At 43.2% G+C, this 24223-nt stretch overlaps 2 protein-coding genes across 2 annotated transcripts; one reads left to right on the plus strand and one right to left on the minus strand.

Moving 5' to 3' along the window:
• Positions 1–675: 675 nt before the first annotated feature.
• On the plus strand, positions 676–5311 carry LOC126981646 (uncharacterized). Its single transcript, XM_050833083.1, has 2 exons — positions 676–799; positions 4257–5311. The coding sequence occupies exon 2, from the start codon at positions 4260–4262 to the stop codon at positions 5223–5225; it is 966 nt and encodes a 321-aa protein (XP_050689040.1). The 5' UTR covers positions 676–799; positions 4257–4259; the 3' UTR covers positions 5226–5311.
• Positions 5312–20438: 15127 nt separating this feature from the next.
• LOC126981648 (uncharacterized) lies at positions 20439–24023 on the minus strand. The gene is made up of 3 exons (XM_050833084.1): positions 21748–24023; positions 21414–21641; positions 20439–21277 (listed from the first exon to the last, which is right to left on the minus strand). The coding sequence occupies exon 1, from the start codon at positions 23899–23901 to the stop codon at positions 22879–22881; it is 1023 nt and encodes a 340-aa protein (XP_050689041.1). The 5' UTR covers positions 23902–24023; the 3' UTR covers positions 20439–21277; positions 21414–21641; positions 21748–22878.
• Positions 24024–24223: the final 200 nt, after the last annotated feature.

The raw sequence follows: 24223 nt of genomic DNA on the forward strand, positions 1-24223 counted from the left end.
ACTTATTTCATATTTCAGAGAAGAACCGCCGTTCTGCCCTTCCCTTGACCTTCAAACCAGGCGGGAAGTTGGTTGACTTCGTCTCAGAGCTAGAAGTCAAGGTTCAAGAACACTCACAATCCACCCCTAGCACCAGCCGCAGCATTGCAGGCACAAAGTAAGGCATCTCTCACCTGTAGGTTTTGCAAACAGTCAGGACATTCCGAGAATACATGCTACTCTAAACGTAGGGACTCAACACACTCTACACAGGGGTCTGATAGGAGATCAGGGGGATACAGAGGAAGCCATCACTCATCACACAGGAACCCTAGGCCAAACCATCAGCGGAAGACTGCCTTTTGCCATGTCCACGGGAATTGTTTTCATGATACAGAGTTGTTATGCAATACAAAAGGCCAAGGAGGAACAGAAGAAAAAGTCCTCGGCAGACAGTAAAGCAAACCCCTCCACTTCTCAGAATAAAAAGGCATGACTCCGTGACAGCCCCAAGGTATACATCCAAGTATTCCATACGGACGAAACAAATTGGGAGCAACTTGACTCAGTCATTGCCACCTTGGGCCGGACAAGCATAATTGCCCTCCCTTGCAAGGTGGGCAAAATTTCACTCACCTTAGCGGTAGACACAGGTGCGACAGTAAATGTAATCTCAGACTCCGCTTACAGGTCACTGACACGACAGGCCAGAGGGGGAAATTGGCCGCTCCAAGAGAACGACCTGAATGTGATAGGCGTGACAGGCACCACTTTGGGAATCCTGGGGCGAGTACCACTAACAGTCAGCTTACATGAAAAGGTATGTCCCTTTCGAGATTTCTTTTATGTATCTACCAGGTTTGCTTTACCTGTAGACGGGATCTTAGGCATAAACGCCATGAAAGACCTGCACATAACCATAAACCCTGAAAGCAACGCGATCGTGTATCAAGGACGACGCATACAGGGGATGGTAAATCCATCGCCTATGTCACCAGTAATCCCGCCCTCAGAGGGGGAAAATTACCAACCCACCACAGACTCAGGGTCTGTCACAGCCCAAGTGTCACCTCTTACGGTCAAACCACACGAAAGCATTACAGACTTGTGGCGGACAGTAACGGCACTCGTAGGACCTCAAATTGTTCCGGATCGTGCTGCAAAACTTGTTAAAATCCGGTTACCTAACGCCCCTCCAACGGGCAGTGATGTATGTATCGACGGAACACCACACATACACCGGGTGACGGTGGAGGTAACTCTCGCGACAGTCAAGGAGGGAGGTATTGCAGAGGCTTTGGTATTAAACACGTCAGGATCCCCTGTATCCTTAAAACACAGTGTTAGATTATGCCAGTGTCTAGTGTATGGGAAAAATGTAGCCCCGAAACCAGCCGAATACCTTTCAGCCCAGGTCTCAGGCATAACCTCGGCGTGTCAGGATTCTCACAAACAAGACACAGCTAATTTAGAGGCGTTCCTAAAAGTTGCACACTATTCCGAAATTAAGCCAACCTTAGTCCAGCTGCTGGAACATTATAGGGGGGCGCTTGCTCTACCAGGCGAGCCGCTTGGAGTTACGCAATGGGCTGAACACCACATTAAGTTAAAACCCAATACAAATCCTGTATATATAAATGCATACAAACTCCCCCACAGTCAGAGGGAAGTAGTGCAGCAACTTATATATGATATGTTAGAACAAGGTGTCATCAAAGAATCGAACTCACCGTGGAATTCACCCTTGTTTCTGGTTCCAAAGAAAGACGGTTCTTACCGTCCTGTGATTGATTTCCGGCGTGTGAACAACGCGACCGTGGATGATCATTTTCCGCTTCCCGTTCTTAGAGATCTTCTGATGTGTCTCGGTAGAGGAAATAAAGTCTTTACGAGTCTAGATCTGGTCAGTGGCTACTGGCAACTGCCTACGGCCCCCGAGTCCCGTGAAAAACGGCTTTCAGCACGCCTCATGGCCACTATGAGTGGACGAGGATGCCGTTCGGGCTCAAAGGAGCTCCCTTGACCTTCCAAAGGACAATGAACAGTAATTTTGGGGACTTGCTGGGCAACTCTGTCTATGTGTATTTAGACGACATCATCATAGCAAGTAAAGACGTGCATGCACACTTGGAAACACTAAAACCAGTCCTACACAGACTTCAAGAGGTCGGATTAAAGCTCAAACTCACCAAATGTGAATTCTTAAAGCCTCGGATCAAGTTCTTGGGGTATGTCGTGGACGAATTCGGCATCCACAGAGTGGACGACAAAGTAAAAGCTATTGCCGAGTTCCCTCAACCAACGTCTACAGACAAGGTACGGTCTTTCTTGGGAATCGCAGGTTACTACAGGCCTTTCATAAAGGACTTCGCAGCACGCACGAGTCCCCTAACCCATCTATTAAGGAAAGACGTACCATTTCAGTGGCTCCCAGCTCAACAAACGAGCTTTGAGGATTTAAAGAAAGCGCTTACACAGGCTCCGGTCCTTGTCTTTCCGGATTTCAAGGACTTCTTTCAGCTTTGTACCGACGCTCCGGCCAGTGGACTAGGAGCCGTTCTTATGCAAACAGATAAGTCCGGCAAAAAGCATGTAATAGCGTTTGCCAGTCGAGTACTAACAGCTCCGGAAAAGAACTATTCTGTTACCCACCTAGAGGCTCTTGCAGTTGTGTGGGCTCTGAAGCATTTTCGTGACATAGTGATGGGGTACATAAATGTGGTGTATACGGACCACTCGGCCATCACTGATCTTTTCAAGGGAAAAAACCTACACGGTCGTCTGGCAAGATGGTTCTTAACGATCCAAGCATACAATCCGGAGATAAAATATATCACCGGGAAAACAAATGTGGTCGCAGATGCCTTATCTCGGAATATTCCGATAGGCGCGATTACCACCCCAGAGGTCATCCACAACTTCACTTCACCTGAGCTACACACTGCTCAGCGAGACCACCCAGTGTGGAAGAGGTTAATTTACGCCCTAGAGGCGGGAGACGAAACGAACCTTCCAGAATTGCCAGTTCCCTTTTCACAATTTTTCCTATCAGAGGACAACCTCCTTTGTAGGTCATGGCCAACCAAATCAGTACCTATAGAACAACTGGTCATCCCAGACAAATACGTCCCCGTGACGCTTAAGCTGGTCCATGACACACCCATTGCGGGTCACCCAGGAAGGGACAAGACACTATCTGTCACCAGACAAAAATACTACTGGCCCACATTACGGGTTGATGTAGAAAAACATGTCGCACAATGCGTCGTTTGTGCTAAGCACAAGGGGTCCGTAAAAGGGCCAGCACCTATGTTGCAATACCCAGTACCAGAGGCGCCATGGGATGTTGTAAATATAGACTTATTACAGCTCCCCCAGAGCCAACATGGCTCGCGCTACTTATTGGTGTGCGTTGACCAGTTCTCTAGGTTCCTAGTTCTAGCGCCTCTCAAGGACAAGACAGCCACACGCGTGGCCCATGCCCTCGTGACTAACGTGTTGTGTCCACATTCGTCTCCTCGAATTCTTTTGAGTGACAATGGTGCCGAGTTAAGAAACGCGTACTGGACGAAATATGCACTCAGTTTAACATCAAGCAATCCTTCATCACAGCTTACCACCCAGCTGCTAATGGGTTGGCGGAGAGGGCAAATAGGAAAATCTTACAGGTCCTCAGACCAATCGTGAATGATCTCCACGATAACTGGGAAGATTGGCTACCACAAATAACCCCTTCCATAAATACGTCTGTCAACGACTCAACGGGAAAATCTCCCTACTACATCTTATATGGGGTAGAAAAACGTCTTCCGTACGACCTCCTAACAAAACCACACCAACCTTTCTACAACATTGATAAGTACGCGCAACAGCAGATGCATATGTTTTCCAGGATACACTCAGAGGTTAGGGATACGTTAAAGGCTACAAAGGTTGAAATGATGTCAAAACAACACAAAAAGGCCGTCCCGGTGGAAATAAAAGAGGGTGACACCGTCATGATTAAGCAAGCGGAAAGGAGTTCGAAACTGGGGGCTAAATTTGTGGGTCCTTACCGAGTTGTTCGGAATGTCAGGGGAAATAGGTTCGAGGTTTTTGAGCCAAATAGTGGAGTCAGTCTAGAAGTTCACAGTGATCGTCTGAGAGTAATTCCCTTACCCTTGGACCTTGATATTGGTAATTCCCCTTCAGAATCAAATGTTCAACAAAATAATCCCAACACCCATGGCTATAACTTGAGACCACGAGTTTAAATACTTCATTCCCACCACTTTCAGGTCATGATGTTGCGTTTTCTGCTCATCTTGTTGTACCTCGGCTCCTTACTTGCAACGACACCCATCCACCTGAAGCCTGGCGCCCTCACGGCACACATAGGGGAGGTCTTCCTCATAGAAGATGTGCTCCTCGTGAAATATCCATATACTTCCTTGACCAACACCACTGACACAATCAGGATAGTCTCAGAAAAACTACTCGGCATGGCAGACGCCATACGGGCAACAAAGGCTGGGGAAGCAAAGGTACCTTCTAGTACTAACTCTCTGGATCTTTTTCAACTACTGGAGGATAGGATTCTGTTCTTACGGGGAAAGGTTGATGAAGTAGACAGCAACAATAGTTTTCACTCAGTTCACTCTCGGGTAAAAAGGGGGTTGCTCAACATCGTTGGGTCCACCTCAAAGTTCCTCTTCGGTACGGCAACCGACGAGGACGTGCGCGATTTGCGAGACCACTACAATCGTGTATTTTCCTTTGCTGCCCGAAATCGCAAGGTGATCAACGCCAATTGTAGAAAACTTGCGCGATTGCATACTCACATTGCGGAACTGCTAGAGCAAACGAATAAGATGGTAGAAGTTATCAACATAGTTGTCAAGCAGATCGACCAGATGAATCAGTTTCTCCTTCTAGATCAGGCCTTGCATGTACTGGAAAACGTCATTAACTCTGTCGCAACGGCGAATCAGCAGGTTATTAGTAACATGGTGGATGCGGCGCACGGTAGAGTCACACCTGCCTTGTTCCCTCTATACGATTTGAGAACGACTATCCATATCGGGTATCAAAATTATAGTCTCAAGCCTTTATTCAACTCAGACATGAGTCAATATTTTTACCCCTTGATTGAGTCCAGCCTCACGCCAGATGCCATAATCATTCACGTTCCGTTTCAGACGGCGGACGTGTTTGAGGCCCATGAAATTGTTCCATTTCCATTCTCCGCTATTAGGACAGTGTGTTAGCCCTGGACACGTCCCCGTCTCTTGTCTTAATCGTGAAGGATTTCGCTCTGTATTCAACGGATAGCTACTCACTCTTGCAATATTGCAAGGAGACGGTCTTCAGGCGATTCTATTGCTCTGCGTCTCTTTTTGCCTTCCTACCGGTTCGGGGAGGAGTGTGCGAGATCGCCCTCACCCGGGTGAACGCGTCTGACGCTCTTTCCCTGTGCCCTTACAAGCAACTACACCCAACACCGGTTTTCCATAAGAACTTTCAGGATCTACATTATTTATATTTCCCTCAGTCCTTCTATGTATCAGTCATCTGCCCGGAGGGTACCACTTATCAACAGGTTACTGGTCACTATGCCATAGCGGAAGCATGCTATATCCGCTCCACTAACATAACAACGTACCCGTCCCGGATCCGTCTGGTTTTCACGGCCAATATTTCCCATCGAGTGTTTCCTCTACGGTCTCTCGATAACATTCACTTCTCCAGCATCTCTTATGTGACTAATTCCCTTCATTCATTATCTTTCGCAAACGAAACAGTTTGCAGAAACCCTGGAGGAAACGCTGCCTGAATACTTTCATCTCCCCTACTTGTACCCTGGAATTTTTGTGCCAATGTTTCTGATGTTCGTCAGTCTCGTCGTCATGTGCTACCTTATTAGGAGGAACTCTGTCCTGCACGATTATTTGGTTGTGCAGACAAGGCGACAGGATGCAGGGAGGCCACTGGCAAGGTAGTTTTTTTTTTTCTCACTCAAGAAAAATGGCAAGAAACGTGTCATTTCTCCTGCTCCTGTACCTTAACATTGTACTATGTTCCCACCTTTTGTTGTTCTTATTATTATTTTTTTGGAAGCTGGATGAGCATTTCATGTTCTGTACCTATGCCACTTGTCAACTACAGATACTTGTGTCTTTATATTTATCCATTGAGAGATTTTTTCTATGATTTATGTTGCACCCGCTGGTGTTACCTTTCATTATTTATATCATTACTACACGAACGTTCCTGCTTAGCCATTGTTTTAATATACTTGTGCCATAAGCAGTCTGCTCAACATGATCACACTATGTCTGGTCAACTACTAATTAGATTTTTTTTTGGATGTCGCGAGGTCGCGATCAACGGTAGGTGACCGAGCAGTGTTATAGTAGTTGTAATTATATCAGTGTATTATTATTATTATTATTATTATATATTACCATGGATTAGGATGCAGGTATAGTGGAAAATACCCACGGCAGAGAGATCACGCCACCTTTATAGGAATGTCATCCGTCAGTGTTTATCGTCCCTTCGTTCTCAGTGTGTATATAAAGCATTTCATCAAGCTTAGAGGTCACCTTGACGTACGTGACCAATTGTAACCTCATTATTTTCCAACCTCAAATTCGTCACTCCTTCCAGAGAGCTCGACCGACACACACCTATTGTCTCGGCTCTCTCACCAACGCTACGCTGTATCTTAGGTTAAGAATACATTTCTTCTAAGGCAGCAAGTGTTTTCGTCACGCCCACAGCTCCCCGCAACCAAGCCTTACACCGTTACAAGAGGTATTAAATTACTTATTTCAGGATTGGAAGAAATCTTGTTCTCCCTAATCCCTGTGGCTCTAAGTTGCACGGGTGGTAGTTTTGCGGTTTTGTATACACCAGATCGCGATATTTTCTTTTTTTGTAAGTTTTCTTTCTTACAGAGCGAGATGACGGGTTCAGTCTTGTAGGAGTGCTTGGTGATGCACCATGGGACGACACGACAGGACTACTGCTGCTTGTTGGTACATGTTCAGAGACCGGCATGTGATCGGTATGGGCCGACTGCGGGTTGAAACACGATTGGCCGTTGACCACCAGATTCGTGGAGTTGGCGCATTTAGGCTTAATACCTGTTAAAACACGCTCAGCGGTAGACTCGGGAACAAGATAATACGTGCGCATTATCCAAATAATTTTCCGATCAAGGAAGCGGCAATAGGTAATATAGCAGCTAATATATTACCACCCCGTCTCGATGTCAATATAAGTCTTTTCTTATGGAGAGGAGTTTTCTTTCTAGCTATGGCACGTATGTCTTCCCGATAGTTACGTAATTTCTTGATAACTTTGTTATTGAGGATGAGGTGCTTCTTTAACAAATTGGAAAATATTTCAGATATACAGTTCAATTGTTCTCGAGCTGCTTGCTTAATAGCACGGTTTCTATCTTTTACTTTTAATTTCTTCAAAAGTAAGACAAAGTTTTTGTGTGCACTGAGGAGTGGTGTCTTTTTACGCATTTTCTACAATATCATTAGCGTCAATCCAGCTGTTGAATGAAGTAGGGTATCCCAACCACGAAACAAAATACTGTTTTTTTCCTCTAATTTTTCGTGAACGCAGTATTTTAATATCGTATGTCTCAGGCAGAGCGCTTAAGACGAGCTCTGGCGCGTGAATATCCCCTGTATTGGTTCTCCAGACAAATCTTCTAAGAGGTAAGTTCTTGGGCGATTCTTGCGTTTAATTGATTTTATGCGAAAGAGCTCGTGAGTATTTTGCTGCGTGTATCCTTTATGGAAAACAGAGGAATGAGCACTTCCAACAAGGCGAACTTTCCCCAACTGCCAGTCGAGGACTGATGGAAGACGTTGGTTGCTTCGGTTGTTTATACATTGCGTGGAATTGGCGTTTGATTGCAGATGGGTCTTTTATGTTATGAATATCAATGGGAGTGTGTTTGTTCTTCAGTCCAGAGTGGGGCGAGCGGTTGTAGGCATTGACCATGTTTTGCAGCTGATCAATATATCTTGAAGAATTCTGAGACGTGATGAACTTGTAGATGCGTGCTTTCAGTGTACGAATGGCCCGCTCTGCCAAGGCTGCTTTGATCTCACTTGAGTACACACTGTACAGCTTAATGCCCCGGGAACATAAATAGTTTCTTACTTTTCGATTCCAGAGTTCTGTGCCCAAGTCGGTGTTTAATCTTCGTAAGCCTTCAGAATCTTTATTTTCCACCACTTGTTTAATGGCCACGAGCATCGTATTTGCGTCTTTATTCCGACACGGGACAACTTGCATATATCTAGAAAACACGTCTATGCATACTAACAAGTAGCCTATGTTATTATTTTCCTTTCTTATATGTCTCACGTCTGCTAAATCAGCAGCCATGATTACTTTGGGTTTTAAGGATGTCATCTTTTGCCGGGGAATTTTTTTAGCCTGTAGCTTATGTAATGTATATGTCTTATTGCTTCTCAAAAAGTTGAATACGTCATCACGTGTTATTGCCGGATTTATACTTTTTGCTTTCTTCCATAATTTCGCCTGAGAGCTTAAACCATAAGGTTCGTTATGTTGGGAGTAAAGAGCGTGTAAGAGTTCCTTCTTCCTGGAGTTCACCATTGGAATACGCGTTCACCTGGGGGTTCTCCAACAATGTTTGAGCGAAACTGTAGGGATTTAGGAGTATATATACCCAAATCAACAAGAAGATATCCATAAGGACGTGAATATACAGCATATATATATATATACATATATATATATATATATATATATATATATATATATATATATATATATATATATATATATATATATATACAAACTGGTATGCCTTCTCTTTTCCGAATATTTGTCTGCCCAGAGTGTGAATTTGAGATAAATCGCGCTGTCTTAACAAAAGGAAATGAGAACACTTCAGGCTAATATTCCTTGCATGCTTTCCACCCATATATAGATTTTGAGTGATAGATATGCATGAAATATTGTTGTGCCGTCCTCGAGTAAAAGCATCAACCACAATTTTGTTCCTTACAGCATCAATGAAAATATCGTCAAGTACATACAATGTCCCTCTCTGATCAAACGTATCCTCGTTGGCAATTGGATCAATTATTTCAGACGACACTATAGCTTTAGGTCCTATTTCTTTATTTCTTTGAAGAGGATGAGACGTTAAGCCACTTATGACAATTTTTTTGAACTTTTTATGATACTTCAGTATAAGCCGCTGTACAAGTTCCGATTTTCCGGAGTTGCTATATTCTGCAACTTTTACGCGCGCAGGGTATTGGAAAATATCAAGAAGGTTCTCTGAATATGTCTCAGTCATAGCGGAAACTCTATTAATGATGGTAATTATTAAAGTATGATGCTTATATAGCACAGAATATGTGTGTGTGTGTGTGTGTGTGTGTGTGTGTGTGTGTGTGTGTGTGTGTGTCTACAACAAGAACAACAACAAAAACAACAGCAGTTACCCTCACTTTGTGTATGCCCCCACTTCCGTCACTCCCCCGCTGACCGCCCTCTGACCGTCCTACCCCCACTCCCGTCACCCCCCCCGCTGGGCACCCTCTCATCCGTCACCCTCCTGCTGACCGTCCTACCCCCACTCCCGTCATCCCCCCCCGGTCCAGTACCCCCACTTCCGTACGCTAGCCCGAGAGGGGTGGGGGGGGGTGAAAAAGTGAAAGATGGGGGGATAGGGGGGGTGTCCAGCTACCCCTTCTTCCGTCACCCCCCCGCTGACCCCCCATCCCCCCACTTCCGTGCCCCCCCACTTCCAGCTACCCCCACTTCCGTACATTTGTTACTACTCTAGTATGCACAATTTTCTTTTTTTATCTCCAGGATCTCACTTAAATCAGAGAGAGGAGCTGTAGAGAAAGAGGACTCTTGGTCGTACTGACATTAGCTCTTTGCCCAGCCAGGGAACCCGATTGGGTAGTGGCTCGATCAGGCCTTCCTCGGACCATTAGCATACCTAGCTATCTCAAACGTCGTAAGCAGCAGGCTATAAAGACGCTCGTTCTATGTTTGGTAGATCATCTCCTATTGCCTTAAGGTTGTGGTATGTTTTTAGCCGCTTGTCCCTGGAATTTAGAGAAATTATCCATCAGTCAGTCAGTCTTAATCATGAAAAATCTCTTGTCTCTGCTGGTCACCCTGATGTGAAGCGTTTTCACGCTTACCTCCGTCATATGAAGGTTCAGCGTCCGACTGCTGGGCCGTTATACAGTGAGGACGGATGGTGTGTTGAGGCTGCAGATATGGCAAACCATTTCGTTAGGGCTTTTCCCAACGTATTTTCTAGAGAGTTCTTGCTTAATCCTTATCCTTTACAACATTGTATTAATCAATTTATATTCAATATCTATAATTTTGATATAATTTCAAATTGAGAATATTTTGGCCAAATCAAAACCTTCTGTTTGTTTTGGCCCTAATGGCATTCCTTCAGTCTTTTAAAAAGATGTGCCGCTTCTATTAGTTACCTCCTGTTGTTACTATTCAGAAAATCTCTTTCATCAATGCGTGTCCCCTCAGGTTGGAAAGATGCTAATGTAATGCCACTATTTAGAGGGAGAGTTCATTCTGATCCTCTTAATTTAAGACTCATAGACTGGGTAGGCGGTGGCTGGGTGGTTAGCGTGCGGGCCCTGCATTCACCGCGTGATGAACGACGCGGGTTCGAATCCCCACGCTACCACCTGGGATTTTTCAGTCACCGCCAAGTGGCCTAAGATCACCCACATGCTGTCCTGAAGACCACCCATCAACCCGGACTCTAGAAGACACCGTCCAAGTGAATCAAGAATGAGTATCGGGGGGCAGCATCAGCCAAGAATAAATGGCGCCACTATAAAAAAAATTATCAATAATAAATCATTATTATTATTATTATTGTTATTATTATTATAATCAAACAACATTGATTTTGGCTACATTGAAAAGAGAGAGAGAGAGAGAGAGAGAGAGAGAGAGAGAGAGAGAGAGAGAATGATAGAATAGAGAAGTTACAATGAAGTTAAAAAAATATATATATATATATATATATATATATATATATATATATATATATATATATATATATATATATATATATATATATATATATATATATATATATAGTATGTACTATGGTCTATGTTAATGTTATGCATCAAAGAAAAATTTGTACGGGACATGAGATTGAGCGGCGATTATGTTAGTGCTTGCTTGTACTGTTGTACACTGCCATGAACAGTCATCGTCAGAGGCAGTCATGGCGCGCCGCCTTGGGTTGAGTGACGAACATATTTACTCTGAGTTATTCATTTTGTATTTAATTTTGAATAATAACTGAAAAGTCAGAATGATTAAATCACGTACTGATTCTGATGACTGATACCGATTGACTGATTGAGTCCGATTCACTGTAAAAAAAATAAAAAAATAAAGACATTTCTGTGAGCAGGCCGCGCTGCAAATGTCTTCGATAGCTTTCTAAGTACCGCAAGATTTTTTTAGTGCGGTCTGCGGTAGTGCGGTATTTTCAGAAAGTTTGCGGTAGTGCGGTATTTTTTTGTGATGCAGTACTACCGCACTACTGCACTACCGCACTAAGTACAGCACTTGCCCACCTCTGGGTGTTGGATCTGGCAGGTCAGTGTCTGAGCAATCATTATACACTAATAACTATGCTACTGATCACTATGCTCAAGGTTTTTCAGTGGATGTTATATTTTATTACTTTAAGAAGGCCATTGATGTCGTGAACCATAGACTGTCACTTAGGATGTTAGCTAGCATTGGAGTTGAAGGGTGTTTGCTGGGGACTTGACTAGCAGGGAAATGAAAGTGGTTGTGTCTGGCTGTGAGAGTTCTAAAGTTGAGGTTGGTAGCGGTGTTCCACAGGGTTTAGTGATTGGTTTCTTGCTATTTCTTATCTATATCAATCATGTTGTTTCCGGTTTGAATAGCAAATTTTGTCTCTTTGCTGATGACCTTAAGTTATTTTTTTAGCCTCGGTAATCTCAAAATCTGACTATTTCATTTCCCATCTTCATCTGCAGAGAGATATTAACCTACTCTTTAATACAAGTAGATCTCGGGGTTTGTCTTTTTCAATTGGCAAATGTGTCAGAATTTAATTTTGTAGGAATTTTCATGGTACACCTGTTCTCTTGCAGTACTTCAACCCATTTTAGATGTTGACAACCACAAAAATCTTGGGGTCAGGATTGATTCTTCTCTCAAGTTCCATCTTCGTGTGAGAGAGATTGCAGGTAAAGCTAGTGGCATAAGCTATAATATTCTTAAGGGAACTATTTGTAGAACTCCGGATTTTATGAGCGGTTTTTATTTCGCATGTTAGGCCAATCCTCGCCTACGCTTCTGTGGTGTGGTTTCCTAGATATCTAGGTGAGGGTAGACTTTTAGAAGCTGTTCAGAGAAGGTGGACTAAAAAAATCATTGGGTTCTGTGACGTACCATATAGGGATCGTCTCGCACAATTGAGTCTCTATATACTCGATCAAAGGCAAACTGAAAAGAGCTGATCTTATTATAGTGATTAAAATTTTAAAAGGACTTAGCCCTGATTTTGATTACCTTCTGTTGAGAAATCACAATAGGGACACTAGAGGTCACTCCTATAAGCTTTATGTTCCTTGCTGTAACACTGAGGTGAGAGCCCGCTTCTTCTCATTGAGACTAATTAACATTTGGAACAGCTTGCTGGATTCTGTTGTTTGTATCATCTCGGTGAATTCTTTCAAACGTCAGCTGGACAAATATCTTGGTCTGATCTTATACGAGTTTGATAAATTTGTTCTAGTGGTTTGGTTGTTCTTTTGGGTATTTTTATGGATTGTTGCTGTTGACTGTGTCTTGAAAATAGTAGTTGTTCATGCCATCTCGCGATGTCATATTAGCCAACCATCTGAGCATTTTCATGAAAACCGTCCGCTGTTGTTTGGAGACATCGCACTGTTTTTGGATGGGGCGTGTCCCCATCCAGGTAAGAAATCCAGGTAGAGGAAGCCTGTCTAAACTTTAAAAAGCAATTACTCATTCAGCAAAATACAGCTGTTCCGTTTTGCAAGAAGCGACGTAACACTAATAAAAGTCCACCATTTGTAGAAAGTATCCAAAATCTTTCTTCAGTTATATGAACAACAGAAAGGCGATCAGAGGTGGAATTGGAATTTTAACCGACAGCGACGGCGTTACAGTGACAAAATCTGCGCATAGAGAACTTATTAAACAATTATTTTTCCTCGGTATGTATTACTATAGCAGTCTCAACACCATTACCACCAACACCAGCGACGACATTAGTACCAATTCATTCATGCGTTGTCTAACTTTGTAATTACTACCAATGAAGTCCTAAGTGCTCTCTAATCCCTTATAACAAATAAAAGGCCAGGATCAGACAATGTATATTCTATACTACTTAAAGAAAAAAAAAACGCAATACTCTCCTCTTTCACATCCTCATTCAATGTCCTTGCGACAAGGCATCGTCCCTTCGGATTGGAAGATGGCTAACGTAACACCGATTTAAAAAAAAAAAAACGGTGACATGAAAATGTCGGATAATTAAATGCCCATTAGTCTAACTTAAGTAGTACAGGGAGTAGGTAGGAAGACACCTACCGAAACGGGCTTAAGCCACTCCCGGTGAAGTATATACGCGAAGCGAGAAGGATGCTGCAAGCCCACCAAAGACCTTTCCCGTGTCCTCATTTTCCGTTTCCCTATTGTCTCATCAACACCAGAGAGTAGTTCAGCATGCTCTCTAAAGACAATTTCTCTTATTTTCCACTTCAAACTACATACACGCAACACAAACACTATTTCCTCAAAATTTTCAAATTCAAAATGGCGGTCACTAATATGGCCTCGGAATCTCCTCCTGGGGGGGAATCATAAATTCCCCCACAGAGGACTCCTCTTTTGCCCTAAGACCCGAGAGGTGTCCTGCATGATAACTTCTCTAACTTCTTTTTTCTATCAATTTCTGCAAGTTGTAACAAAAAATAAGAGCTCAAATTGTCACTGACGTAGACAGACAAAGCCTCTAAAGAAGATTTGCATAAAATTTCAGCTTGATCTGACAGATGGGAGATGCCCTTTATTATATATATATATATATATATATATATATATATATATATATATATATATATATATATATATATATATATATATATATATATATATTTTTTTTTTACATCTCGGCCTGTAGCGCCGGTAGGCTTTCTTCAGGGGCCTGGTGGTCGGCCCAAGCCCGTCGTGGCCCAGTCATTTTTTTTAGTAGCGCCAGTTATGCTTGGCTCATGCTGCCCCCCGGAACTCATTCTTGATTCACTTGGACGGTTTCTTCTAGAGTCCGGGTTCATGGGTGGTCTTTTGGACTGCATATGGGTAGTCTTAGGCCACTCGGCGGTGACTGAAAAATCCCAGGTGGTAGCGTGGGGATTCGAACCGACGTTGTCCATGGCGCCGTGAATGCTAGGCCCGCACGCTAACCACTCAGCCACCGCCAGGTTCTTCAAGTTGGAACAAGGAATACAAGGTTCGATTACGAAAAGCGTGGCCTTAAACTCAAAAGCTTTCAATGAGTCAAGGACCTGGGTGTCAAAATCGCGTCAAACCTCGAATTCTCACAGCAATGCATTGACGCAGCAAATAAAGCGAACGGAATGTCGGGCTTCATTAGGAGAAACTTTAATTAAGATAATAAGATGTAACACTCCCACTTTTCAACTGTTTAGTCAGACCCCACTTGAAATGTGCAGCACAGTTTTGGTCTCACCACCATGCAAAGAACATTACAAAATTAGAAGGTGTTCAACGTCGGGCAACGAAGATAATCCCTTCCTTGCGCAACAAATCTTACAACGAAAGGCTTTCAATTATTTCGAGAAAAAGGATCGAATGTTTTAAAATACTTAATGGCTTTATGAATGTGGACAAATCGAAACTGTTTATAACCAATGCCACATTTCGAACGAGAAATAATGGCATAATTCAGACTGGATCAATTTTTCTTCACCAACGTCGTAGTGCGAGAATAGAATAAGCTCCCACCTTCAGAGGTTCAGTGTAACACGACTGACTCCTTTTAAAGAGTCAATCGTCTCTTCCTTCAACTTAATATTTGCTACAGTACGTAGAAATGCACGTCGACATTAGAGCACAAACATCAGTGACTGAAAATAAAATAGAGGTCCCCAATTTCAAAAGAGCTAATTTCGTAAAAATCCGACAAAAACTAACAGAAATACGACTATCAAATGATGGCAACGTAGAGGAAGCCTGGCTTAACTTTAAAAATCATTTACTTACTCAGCAGAACACATTCGTCCCATTATGCGAGAAGCGAAGTAACACTAATAAAAGCCCAACTGGTTTTAAGAGCGAGATCAACCTTCGGTTAAGGAGAGAAATTGTCTTACAGGCTAAAGAAAGAGCAAAGTACGCCCGAAAACGTTAGACTTTATCATGAAACCAGGCGGCGAGTACAAAGATTTGTATGTCAGGCAAAACGTAGATATGAAGAAAACATTGCAGCCAACTGTAAAAATGATCCGAAATCCTTCTCCAGTTATATAAACAACAGGAAGGCGATCAGAAGAGAAATTGGACCTTTAACAAACAGTGACGGTGAACTAGTGACTGACAGTCAACACGTTGAGAACATAATAAGCAATTACTTCTCCTCGGTGTTTAATACTAGCAGTCTTCCCACCACTACCACCAACACCAGCGACGACAACAGCACTAACATAAATCTCGAGCATGCATTGCTCAACTTTGTAATAACTACTGATGAAGTCCTAAAAGCTCTCCAATCCCTTAAAACAAATAAAAGTCCCGTACCTGACAAAGTATATCCTATACTGCTTAAAGAAACAAAGAACGAAATACTCTCCTCCCTCACAACCGTTTTCGATATGTGCTTGCGACAAGGCATCGTCCCTTCGGATTGGAAAAAGCCTAACGTGACACCGATTTTAAAGAAAGGAGACAGAAAAATACGGGGAAAATACAGGCCCATTAGTCTAACTTCAGTTGTAGGTAAGCTGCTCGAGAGCATAATTAGAGACAAAAAATTGTGAGTTACCTTGAAAGCCACTTATTTGTTGGGGATTCACAACATGGCTTCCGTAAAAAAAGATCCTTCCTATCAAACCTACTGACCTTTTATAACGACCTCTTCTCAGTTTATGACGTAACCAAGTCACTGGACGTAGTCTATCTTGATTTCCAGAAAGCGTTTGATAAAGTCCCACATCATAATTACTTTATAAATCAAAGCAACTAGGTATTGACGGTCAAGTACACCATTTTTTTTTTTTTTTTTTTACAGCTAAGGAAACAGTTCAAGGGCGTAAAGAAAAATATTAAAAAAAAGCCCGCTACTTACTGCTCCTGAATAGAAGTCAAAGGAGTGACCAAAAAGAGAGGTCAATTTCGGGAGGAGAGGTGTCCTAATACTCTCCTCTTTAAAGAGTTCAAGTCGTAGGCAGGAGGAGATACAGATGAAGGAAGATTGTTCCAGAGTTTACCAGCGTGAGGGATGAAAGAGTGAAGATGCTGGTTGACTCTTGCATAAGGGGGTTGGACAGTATTGGGATGAGCATGAGTAGAAAATCGTGTGCAGCGGGGCCGCGGGAGGGGGGGAGGCATGCAGTTAGCAAGTTATGGATCGCGAATTGGTTGAGCAACAGACAACAAAGAGTGATGATCGACGAATTTAACTCAGAGTGGGCGCCTGTCCCAAGTGGCGTCCCTCAGGACTCGGTTCTTGGCCCAGTGGTCTTCATTATTTACATCAACGATGTGGATGTTGGAATCAATAATCTCATTAGTAAATTTGCAGACGACACAAAGATTGATAACTCGGTTCTCACTGACGAAGACAGACAAAGCCCCCAAAAGGATTTGCATAAAATATCAGCTTGGTCTGATAGACGGGAATGCCCTTTAATGTAGACAAATGCCAGGTCCTTCAAGTTGGAACAAGAAATAAGAAATTCGATTACGAATTTCGCGGCGTTAAACTCAAAAGGGTTCAATGCGTCAATTAAGGACCTGGGTGTCAAAATCGCGTCAAACCTCAAATTTTTACAGCAATGCATCGATGCAGCAAATAAAGCGAACAGAATGTTGGGCTTCATTAAAAGAAACTTTATATTAAAAAAATTAAGATGTAATACTTCCGCTCTACAATAGTTAAGTCAGACCCCACTTGGAATATGCGGTGCAGTTTTGGTCTCCCCACCATGCAAAGGACATTGCTAAATTAAAAGGTGTTCAACGTCGTGCAACAAAAATGATCCTCCTTGCGCAACAAACCCTACGACGAGAGGCTTTCCACCCTTAATAATATTGTTCTCTCTTGAGAAACGTCGCCTTCAAGGAAAACTGATCGAATGTTTAGAAATATTTGATGGATTCACGAATGTGGACAAATCAAAATTGTTTATGATCGATGACACTTGGCGAGCGAGGAATAATGGCACAAAACTTAAATGTTGGCAAGTAAATTCAGACTGCACCAAATTTTTCTTCCCGAACGTTGTGGTGCGAAAATGGAATAAGCTCCCGTCTTCAGTGGTCCAGTGTAACACGATTGACTCCTTTAACCCGTACAGTACTAGCGACGCGTATACGCGTCAGCGCCTATGTTTGCAGGAAATACTAGCGACGCGTATGCACGTCGGGCTTGCTAAACACTGTTACAGTCGATGTAGCGGGTTCATTTTTGCTACAGAAACTGCTGCAGACAATGGGAACACTGCGCGAGTGCGTTTGTAGCATTGGTAACATTACCCAAGCCGGGGAGGAATCACAAGCCACCTGTGACGTCAAGATCAGGATCAAGACCAAGTGTAAACAATGTCGCGACAGCCCATTCCTTTTGCCATATGGTGATAGACAGTGAGTTTGAGGTTTCCTCATCTGACGAAGACGTGGGAGCACTCTCAGACTCTAGTTCGGACAAGGATTATGTGTCAGGTGAGGATATATGCTATATTGAGCCGCCTTTGTAACACGAGATTCTACTGTCCTGAAAATCCCACACTTATACAGTTATACCCCATGAAATGGTGCTCTCTGGAGTATTCTACACCTGTGTGCAACAAAATTGGGCTACCTGGCCTCTATCACTTGTCAAATCCTCCATAAACCATCGATCACGTACAGGGGCCGTTACCAGCCACACTGTAGTAACACTTCTTGGAGTTCTCCTGCGAAAAGTAGGTATATGACATTTTTTTTTTTTTTAACTTTCCCCATCACATGGAACATTTATGAGCCATAAAAAAAAAAAAAAGATTGGCCGGTACTGGGCAACCTAGAAATATATAAATCGGCCGGTACTGTTAAAAACAAGCTCGACCGACACTTCCTTCAACTTAATATTAACTAGAGTTGAAATGCAAAGTTTTGGAGTCATCTGATTAATGTAGGATCACTTAGGTTTAAGGACAGACCACTTAGTCTGGGACTAGTCTGTGTGGTCTAGTTTTCTATGTAGATCTATGTAAATATCTCTTTCAAAAATAAAGATGTAGTGCTATATATATATATATATATATATATATATATATATATATATATATATATATATATATATATATATATATATATATATATATATATATATATATATATATATATATATATATATATATATATATATATATATATATATATATATATATATATATATATATATATATATATATTTATATATATATATTATTTTTTTACAGCAAAGGAGACAGGTCAAAGGCGTAAAAAAAAAGAAGACAATATTAAAGAAACAAATCCCGTTACTTACTGATCCTGAATAGAGTACAGAAGAGTGGCCAAAAAGAGAGGTCAGTTTCGGGAGAGGTGTCCTGACACCCTCCTCTTGAAAGGGTTCAAGTCGTAGGCAGGAGGAAATACAGATGAAGGAAGATTGTTCCAGAGTTTACCAGCGTGAGGGATGAAAGAGTGAAGATGCTGGTTAACTCTTGCATAAGGGGTTTGGACAGTATAGGGATGAGCATGAGTAGAAAGTCGTGTGCAGCGGGGCCGCGGGAGGGGGGGAGGTATGCAGTTAACAAGTTCAGAAGAGCAGTCAGCGTGAAAATATCGATAGAAGATAGAAAAAGAGGCAACATCGCGACGAAATTTAAGAGGTAGAAGACTATCAGTAGGAGGAGGAGAGCTGATGAGACAGTAGTAGGTATTGGTGACAGTGACAGGACCAAAATAATTCGCAAGCATGATCAAGAATTCGCAGCAGAAAAAATTACGTCGAAAAATTTTATACGTCGAATTTGCCGGCCGGGGCAGCCGGCCGGGGCGGCCAGCCAGCCGCGCGGGCAGCCAGCCGCCGAGGGGACCTCCCCACTACCCAACCGGGTAGTGGTGAAAAGCTACCCAAAGTGACCATTCCCCCCCCCCACCCCCCACCCCCCACCCCACCACCTTCCACGCCATCGTGTCTCCCCCTACCCTCCGGAGGCCTGAGCGTCACCCTCCTGCCGGGGATTGGTTAGGGGCGTCCTTTCGCCCCAGTGCCGGGGGATCGGCTAGGGGCGTCCTTTCGCACCGTGCCGGGGCGTCCTTTCGCCCCAGTGCCGGGGGATCGGCTAGGGGCGTCCTTTCGCACTGTGCCGGGGCGTCACCCTCCTGCCGGGGGATCGGTATGGGGCGTCCTTTCGCCCCAGTGCCGGGGGATCGGCTAGGGGCGTCCCTTCGCACCGTGCCGGGGCGTCACCCTCCTGCCGTGGGATCGGTCCTTTCGCACCGTGCCGGGGCGTCACCCTCCTGCCGGGGATCGGTTAGCGCGAGCGGTGACTTGTTGGGCGGAGGCCTGTGGCTACCTTTCCCCCTCCCTCTCCCTCTTCCCCTCCCGCGATTGATTTTTTTTCCAGTTTGCCAGCATGTGTGCGTGTCTCCTCTATTCCCCACCCTCGCGAGCGGTGACTTGATGGTCAGTCTGAGGGTACCATTACCCTCCTCTCCCTCTACCCGCTATTGATTTTTTCAGTTTGCCAGCATATGCGTGTGTGTGTGTGTGTGTGTGTGTGTGTGTGTGTGTGTGTGTGTGTGTGTGTTACTGTTGATTTTCATATTGACTGGAGTTATATCGATTGTCTTTTCAGTGAGGGGGTAGGAACGGGAAAAGTAGATTTTATACATTTTTATTGAAATATAGTGGAAAAAAATGGTATGACAAGTTATTATATTACCTTAATCTAGTCTATTTTATTTGTTCTTTCTTAATCCAGGCTAATTTGTTCTTTCTTAATCCAGACTAAATACATGCTAAGCCCAAAAACACACAATCGCCATAAAAAAAAAAAGACATATTACAAACTCACACCATACAGGCTCAAAGAAATACAATGGAAACCCACCCATCCTACCCTTTTTTTTATTCCCTCCCCCAAAATAAATCCTAATTGAAAGAGACATATTACAAACTTATGTCGTACATGCCCAAAGACAGCCCATAAAAGGATGACAACACGAGTACATATACAAATGAAGAAAAAAAATACACAACACAAGTACATATATATAAAAAATAATACACACAGAGCGAGTACATATATAAAAAAAAAGATTGTTAAGCACTAAATATAGGAGTCTCATCAAGAACATTTATAATATTATTCACGTCCATGCTATGAGAAAAATTCAAAGAATTGAAAACTGAAGGAAGGTCAGTGCTTGAGAAGCTTTCAATTTTTTCGTCCGCACAAGCCGCATTGGAAGGGCCCGGTTGTGGCGCGAGATTTTCTTCAGCGGCCGCAGCTGCTGCACGCCGCGCTGGTGGGTCTTCAAAGACGAGTTTCTTGGTCACAGAGAGATTTTTTTTCATTGGTTTTCCCCGACCGTACGCCGCTGCTGAGGAGAAGAGACCCGCCTCACGTTTGGCCACCTGAAGTTTTTTTCTCCCAACTTTATGGAGGCTCTTCTGAGACAGTCTTGGGTCCCGGTGTTCTTGCTGCTTCGGCAAATTATTCTTTGTCATTCTTCGCCGCCGTTCTTGTCCCCGGTCGCGATCTTGTCGTCTCTGGTGCGTCTCCTGCTGCTCGCTACGCCCCTGCTGCTGGAGCTGCCGCAACACTTCCGCCATATGCTGCATTTTTTTTTTCCAGTCGTGATTGACGCATTTCATGATCTTTTTGCTGCAGACGACTTCGCCGCCGCTCTCGCGATTCAGCGCCCGACGGAGAGTCAAGACACACCATCACCGAAGCGTGTCTGTTGTTGTTGCCGTGGACTTATGAAAAGATAGAGAAACATTATTAGACAAAAAATCAATCTCTCTCTCTCTCTCTCTCTCTCTCTCTCTCTCTCTCTCTCTCTCTCTCTCTCTCTCTCTCTCTCTCTCTCTTGTAAGAATAAAAAATACTTACTATGCGTTACGCTGGCCGGTGGGTCGTTCTTCAGATGAGACACTGGTAATGGAGGTATCACATCCTTCAGAAGTCGCAGAAGTCCTTCCCTCAGCACACGCCGCCCCATTTTACCGACACCTCCCAACGCGCCGCGGTTGTTGTTGCCCAATGACTCGCCCGTGATGTGTTCACCGGTAGACTTGGGAGTTTCTGGAACATCCCCCACCTCACCACCACCAACATCCGCTGAAATGACAAGAAATATATATACTTTATAAACACAATGAATAAGAAATACACACACCAGCGCTTGGGCGCGCAGAAAAAAAAATACAAGAGGCGGATATCTCACCTCCGTTTCTGGGATGTGATGTGTTATCCACGGCTTCAGCTTGGGATGTGTTATCCATGGCTTCAACTTCTAATGCGGCTTGACCCATTATCTGATCGTCAACATCGTCAGCATGAAGAGTTGCAGCGGCAGCGTGGGGCTGTTGTTGTTGTTGTTGTTGTAAGTTCATGACGGCGAAGACTTCCTCCATGACGCTCCTCTCGCAACGTTAGGGGACTGACTAAGCTACCCGGGGTTATTTGGGGCATATGCGCACACTACCACAAGCCTTTTCTTCTTCCGAGGCTACCCCAGGTTATAGGGGACACGCCCACACATGTATGCAAACACGCGCGCACATGCCCAAAACCACAAGCCATTCTTCTTCCGAACAATAGGAAAGCGTGAACAAACTCACACCCACCCGGTCACGTCGCACGAAAAAAAAAAACAGAATCCTGTTCTTAATAACTACATATAATTGCACACACACACACACACGCCATAAATGAATAAGCTACATGCTACTTCTCTACATTTTTTACACACACATACACATTATTATCATGTAACATTTAATAAGTTAGCCACATATCTTAGAAATACAATGCTTGTAAGTCAGTCCTTGACTAGATTGACAAAATGTTTTTATACATGGGGGCATTTTAAACATTCTATAAGCATATGTTAACACCTTTCTGTCATTCTTCAAAAAATTTCCTAAATCATAATTATCTTTCAAAAACTGACTAGTCCTCTCTAAGCCTATTTTATTACATAAGTATACGAATTGAACGCAATACACGCCACACACCAGAGTTTTGTCCGACTGTAATCTTGCGGCAAGTTTAAAAACAGGATAATCTTTATGCTTATTTAAGAAACTTCGAAAGTACTTAGAATATAATGATGGGGTCAGGGCGTATGTGTCGAAGAAATATATACACTTATCACTAACATAGAACACCACCCAGTGACCCATTTTCGAAGCTTGCGATGCGCCTAACACATTAGCAATAAAGACAATGGGCTTGTCTGACTCACTCCTTAGATTTAATTTCGCTACATCGTCAGCGGGAAGACAGCCTAAGAAATATATATTATTGTGATAAAGTCTTCCTTGTAGAGCTTTCATAATTTGTTGATTATTCATTATGCTCTAGTGTCGCAAGACACGTGCCTCTCCAAGTTGATTGACAACACTCCCTTTGTATCCCCAAAACAGATAATTACTAAATTTTCATCCAAGCCTTTTTTAAGCTGAAGACTTATGCGTAAGTTTCCACTGTGTTCAAGAGGCACTGTGCCTCGTATGTCTTCCGGTAACAAACTAAAAACAAACACTGTCCTTCCTTTCCTAAAGCTATCGTAATCAAGCAAAGTGTCATTTTCTACTCCTAAACTATCTAAAATATCATAATAGACTCGCGTACACTCGTGGGGAAAAGAAACCGTATTTTTATACATATTCATACCATTGACAGAGACTGTAAGTTCAGACAAATCAGCATTCTTGAAATACAAGCCATTTTTATTATATACACCCGAAAAGGCCCTCATGTCAGCCATAACGATATATAAACGCTCTGGAATGACATTTCCCCACGGTTGGTCACAGACAATACTTGTCTGCTGTTTGCCGAGAACCAGAAATTTATATAACGTCTTGTTAAATATTGTACGCGTTATATTTCCTGTCTCTAATTCTTTATTTAATGCAAGCAATGCTGACGGATAGGGTTGGAGTCTGGTGACCCAAAGTTTAGCAAAATCAATATGGGCACGCACAGCACTCCCATCGCCGTCAGTGTTCAAATACCAAGCTTCGTTAGCTAACTCAAGCCTTATTCTCAATGGGATGTCGTCGCATAAATACTGATCACAAGAAGTAATGTCCGACATTAATGGGAAGGTGAGATGAAGACCGTGATCTTTGATATCTTTTAAATGTCTCTTGTATTTGCTCCCAAGGCTAGTGAAGTATGCGGCGTCATAGGTTTCAGCTACGCCTGCTCCACCCGACCTGTTATCTTTGAGGAGGTTTCCTATTTCTCCGAATGATTTGAGTTTTAACGTGGAGAAGGTGGTGAGCATTTTTAGGAATGACCAGTAATTAAAGTATGGGTTACTTTCAACCATTTGATCGCCTACATACACCTGAATTGATTTGAACATGGTATTAGCAGTGCCATTGCAGAATTCGACATTGACAGCCTCCTCGACTTTTGTTTGTCCATCAGCTTGAGTGACACTTAATTTCAACTCAAGAATTAATTTAGCAAGATCGATAAATGCCCCCTTCACACCCGGCACGCGGAACTCTAGGTACTTATCTTTTAACCGGGCGTGGCTGGACAAATTTACAGGTAAAATGTCGACAAGAGTTTTAGACGCAATAGAGCTCTCAACCTGGCGTTGTCTGTTGATTCTAGGGAATTCGTCAACCACACTGAGCGCATAATCAGAAATCGGAACGGAGGGAGCGGCGGAGGCCATG

Source organism: Eriocheir sinensis, chromosome 49, assembly GCF_024679095.1.
Source record: "Eriocheir sinensis breed Jianghai 21 chromosome 49, ASM2467909v1, whole genome shotgun sequence".
In the NCBI taxonomy this organism is placed as follows: Eukaryota; Metazoa; Arthropoda; class Malacostraca; order Decapoda; family Varunidae; genus Eriocheir; species Eriocheir sinensis.

Bases quoted from the DNA above. Each gene is read 5' to 3' on its own strand.
- LOC126981646 (XM_050833083.1), top strand. From the start codon at position 4,260: ATGATGTTGCGTTTTCTGCTCATCTTGTTGTACCTCGGCTCCTTACTT.
- LOC126981648 (XM_050833084.1), bottom strand. From the start codon at position 23,901: ATGTTCAAATCAATTCAGGTGTATGTAGGCGATCAAATGGTTGAAAGT.